Source organism: Drosophila sechellia, chromosome 3R, assembly GCF_004382195.2.
Source record: "Drosophila sechellia strain sech25 chromosome 3R, ASM438219v1, whole genome shotgun sequence".
Lineage (NCBI taxonomy): Eukaryota > Metazoa > Arthropoda > Insecta > Diptera > Drosophilidae > Drosophila > Drosophila sechellia.
Window position 1 is genome coordinate 10,913,763 of NC_045952.1, and position 4,495 is coordinate 10,918,257.

General features: G+C 41.7%; 1 protein-coding gene across 1 annotated transcript; it reads right to left on the reverse strand.

Annotated features, from left to right (window-relative positions):
- Positions 1-527: 527 nt before the first annotated feature.
- LOC6616695 (chorion peroxidase) lies at positions 528-3,978 on the reverse strand. The gene is made up of 8 exons (XM_002041014.2): positions 3,711-3,978; positions 2,613-3,400; positions 2,067-2,493; positions 1,638-1,965; positions 1,405-1,579; positions 1,184-1,342; positions 810-1,129; positions 528-756 (listed from the first exon to the last, which is right to left on the reverse strand). Exons 1-8 carry the CDS (start codon positions 3,874-3,876, stop codon positions 690-692), a joined length of 2,430 nt encoding a protein of 809 aa, XP_002041050.1. The 5' UTR covers positions 3,877-3,978; the 3' UTR covers positions 528-689.
- Positions 3,979-4,495: the final 517 nt, after the last annotated feature.

Here is a 4,495-nt window from a genome sequence, read left to right on the forward strand (position 1 = left end):
CTCCATTTAAAACAAGATTTTTAAATTGAAATCTCTTGTCAGTTTGTCTGTCTGAAAAAAAAACGTCATTTAAAATTTTAAAATATTTTTTTCTTTACAAATCTATTGCCAAGATAAATGTTGTTTCTCATTTATTGGCGTATTTTTCCAAAAACACATTTCCATAAAAATGGAAATGTAAAAATGTTTAAAAGTTATTAAGTAAACAAAAACCAAACAAAAACTTTTAATGTTTCCAATTAAGAAGTGCGATCGTCACTTGTTTTTACCTCGTTAAGACGTGTTTTTGCTTGATAAATATTCACATACATACATCATAACAGTAACAGATGCGCAAAACAAATTAGTCTATTGAATTAACAAATTAGTGGGATGCCGAAAATAAATGGCATCTTCTGGGTTATTTGGTATTTGTACTTGTCACCCAATCAACAATGTAACACCACAAAAGGACAAAAGAGCCTCAAGAGGATGCGGAGAGAGAGCTGCGCTTAAAACATCATTGGAACAAAGAAATTTGCGCTTAATTAGCAATGAAAATCAGCTTAATGGATCGCAGTTTTATTTTGGTTTCTGTGTTAAGCCGCAGTTATATAAAACGGGGATATACAATTCGGCGGCACATTCGCATATATAAATGCAGTTTAAAAAATCGATAAATAAATTAAAAGTGGAATAAAAAAAGTGCCTCAAGCACGCCATGCCTCCAAGTTAACAGAAGGCAGGTTGGGATCATCACAGCCAATCATTTGGTTGCTATAAAGAAATAAGCTATAGGAACTGCACAGCTTATTTTACACTCCACTTACCCCGGATGATCGGCACGTACGAATGCGGCCAATGGCACAGCTTGGAGCGTAAGGCGATCGGAGTTGTCGCAAAGGAGGCGGGCCAACGTTACCTTGCGAATTTCCTGCAGCTGCAGAGGGTTGAATGCGCCAGGATTGATACCATTGTCGTACTCATAGTAGTAGCGATCGCCCTGCTTGAAGCGTGCAAACTGATCGGCTATGATCTCAGCAAAGGTCACTCCCACAACACCACCCTCGACTGCCTTCTCCAGCAGGCCACCCACCCAGAGGTCAATGTCGTCGGGAGTGCGGTAAACGCGCGACAGCTTCTGTGCAATCTATTACATAAGAATTAGTTGACTGCAGTCGAGAGCCATTGCCTAAGTACTCACTTCAATTGGGAACTGCTCGAAGCTATGCAGTTTGGGTGCACCCATCAATTCCAAGTAATCGTTGTAGCTACGCAGACCCTGGTCGCGTCCTCGCTGAATATTAATGGCAGCTAGATCCAGGCCAAACGGATTATCCCCGCGAAACAGAAAGCGACTGAGCTGCTCAAGGTTGAAGCGATTAGCAAACCACATGAATTTAGTTAATGAAGGTTAATCCCTACTCCCTGGCTGATTGAGCTGTCCACCTGCTGCATGGGTTGGCTGTATAGAGTGCGCAGCATGTCGTCGTAAAACTCGCGCTTGCGCATCCGCGAAGGATTGAACATCACATCTGGTATATTGACCACTTCGTCGATGCGACCATGTTCCTGCCGGATTTGGAACTTGCCATCCACACTTTATAAAATATAAATTAAAATTAAATTTTCGTTTGCAGTAATCAAATATTTGTTACCTGGAATGACCCATGCGATAGGCAGCGCCCGAGAATTCGTTTGTGGTGGCTGGATTCACATTAACATTGTAGTCATGGGAATAGCCCTGGTGCAGCGGCACCAAACGGAAGCGCTTCATCTGCTGTGGTCCAATTATAATGGGCAAGAACTCGTTGTAGGTGATATGCTGCATCTCGGCAATGACGATGCGTCGAGCTTCCTGGAAGAGCGTTTCATCGCTGGCTGATGGATTTAGTTCGTGTAGTGCACCGGCTACGCGGTTGTGCTCCCGGGCCAGTAAAATTTGAAGGGTGATCAGGGATATGATCTGGTTTGTTCGGCCATCTCCTAAAAGTGGAAGTAAGTAGCGCGCCGCATTAGCAATAATGGAAGTTAGAACAGTAAATATAGGCAAGTAATATCTTTGCGTAATAATAATGGTGATTTACCCGAATGGAAACAGGACTTTCCGGCTTCCTCACTGGGACATGCCTTCTTGTCGTTTGTCAAGGGCAGCAGATCACGACCGAAATCATTCATCATTCGCAGACGGCCCCCGCGAAAAGCTCTCAAACTACGAGATGCTTCATCACTCGACCCATAGACCGGCGAGGCGTCCACATAGTGTGTCACCTTGGTCAGCTGTTTGCCGTAACTGAGTTGGCAGTCGGGACTAGGCACCAGAGACAATCTAACAAAGTTCAAACAACGCACACCAAAAGCTGCAAAGAACTCATCATCCGGCTCGACGTGGATCGGCATGCAAGCAAAATGGCTTTGCTGGGGACTGAGAGCTACTTTTCCCTCGGGGGAACAGCATTGCACTAGGCTGCCATCCTCGAGACGAAGCGAAGAAGTTTGTGAAATGTCATGAGCCTAGAAAATGAATTTAATATATTTATGAATTTAATTTATTTATTAACCAATGAACTAGTTTATTGGCCCCTCATATGTATATATCCGTCTAATAGGTGATCTTTTACTTGATTACTTACCAAGACCTGTCCAAACTGCATCACCATGAGATTGTACATAGGATGAGGACGATCAACGTCCGAGAGCAGAGTTCGTGAGATTTTACGGGCGCCCAACAGCGGAGTGCCGTCAGAAGAGTGAGCACGCGGTGTCCAGATACCATCTTCATAGGCGGGGGGCAGCATGCGCTCCATTGGTTGACCAGCAGCACCCCACCGCGATCTCTGTGGTTCTGGATTATTGCAAGTGCCATCCATGCTGCGATAAATAGAACGAATATTGCCGCAAACTGGGGGCGGTTGGCAATGGTGTGCCAGCGGAGTCTCAGTGAACTTGATGGGCACATTGTTGGTGATGAAATCTTCGACGGGCACCTGCTCCTTCTTGCCAAACAACTGGGTGGTCATCACTTGTTCAATGGCACTGTTCGAAATGGCGAAGTTGTGAAGGTCATCCTTGGCCGTCGAGTGGAAAACCAGGCCATGGGCAAAGTCCGGAAAGCCACGGCGCACCGGAATCTGCGCAACTCCATGCATCAAGTGCTCGAAGTAGCGACGCGCCTCATCCAAAACTGCGGGTGACAGAATGGTGGGAAATCTGGATCGGCGTTCCTTGGAAGAGGTCTCCGGCTTGGGAGCAGTGTGATTCTGTCCAGTCTCGCAGCAGTAACCAAATTTACCAGCCGGGAGATCGCAAATCTGAGGCTTTTCATGGCTTTCCATGCGAACGTGGGCGGGACACTGGATTTGGGGCACGCATCTAATACCATCGCTGCAGGGAAGACATTTTTTCAGCAGACCACTGGTAGCTACACAGAAAGACCAAATTTGTACAATTTACAATATAAAAAAAAAACCATAAAAATACAATATTAAAATTTAAAAAATATATATATATTTTTATATTACATTGTATTTAAATTTACAAAGATTTCATTTGGTTAATTATGTAAATATGAAAGTTATTTAGGCAGTTATTTTCAGTGTAGAGCGATTAACCGTAACTTCGCAGAGAGCGGTAAGAACCGTTTCACCAATTACGCCATTTTGAAATTGCCGAGATATTAAATTTATATCACTAAACGTACATATGTACATACATATGTAACTAATATTCACCTTTTTCGGGTTTCTTAGAAGATTCAGTGGAAGTGGCCTCAGGTGCAGGAGTCTGCAAATCAGAAACTTCATCAAAACGATTTTGGCGCACAGAAAATGCTGCAGCCTGCAACTCGCCCAGTTGCGTTACAATAAGTAGCAACGAAATAAATAAAATGCGACTCATTTTGCGTTTAAGGAAACATTTGTTGGCTTATACTTAAAAAAGAACCGACAAGCTCAACCTAATCGTGATAAATTGAACTTAAAATGCCGCCATTTTGCATTCGATACCATGAATGCTCGATAGCACACCTAGTTGAAAGCAGTGTACTGTAAATATCGTACAGTGTGCTGTAAATATCAGTAACATTTTACTGTTAAGCGCAACTTCTCTTATTAGTAAATTGTGCAAGCAGTGTACTAAGCAATAATATTCAATAGAATAGAATATAATTCATTACTAATATAATTAGAATAAGCAATTTTTTAATTTTTTCGGGTGACATCCTTGACCAAAAAATATTTTTTTAACTTTGTAAGTAAGAAATACGGAAGCCAGTAAATCGAACACCTAGTGTTCTACAGGAATAAATTAAATAAATTTGAGCAATGTTTGTTATTATGATCTATGCCAAAGGGCGACTCTTGATATTAAAAGTTTAAAAAAAAAATTTGAGAAAACTTACTTGAATTAAAATTAAAAAAATAAAATTTAAATAAAAGAATTTGTTATTACGGATTAATTAAGCTGATGTTGTTTACGATCTTTTTGAATTAGATTTTTTCGGTAGTTTTGTATGGTA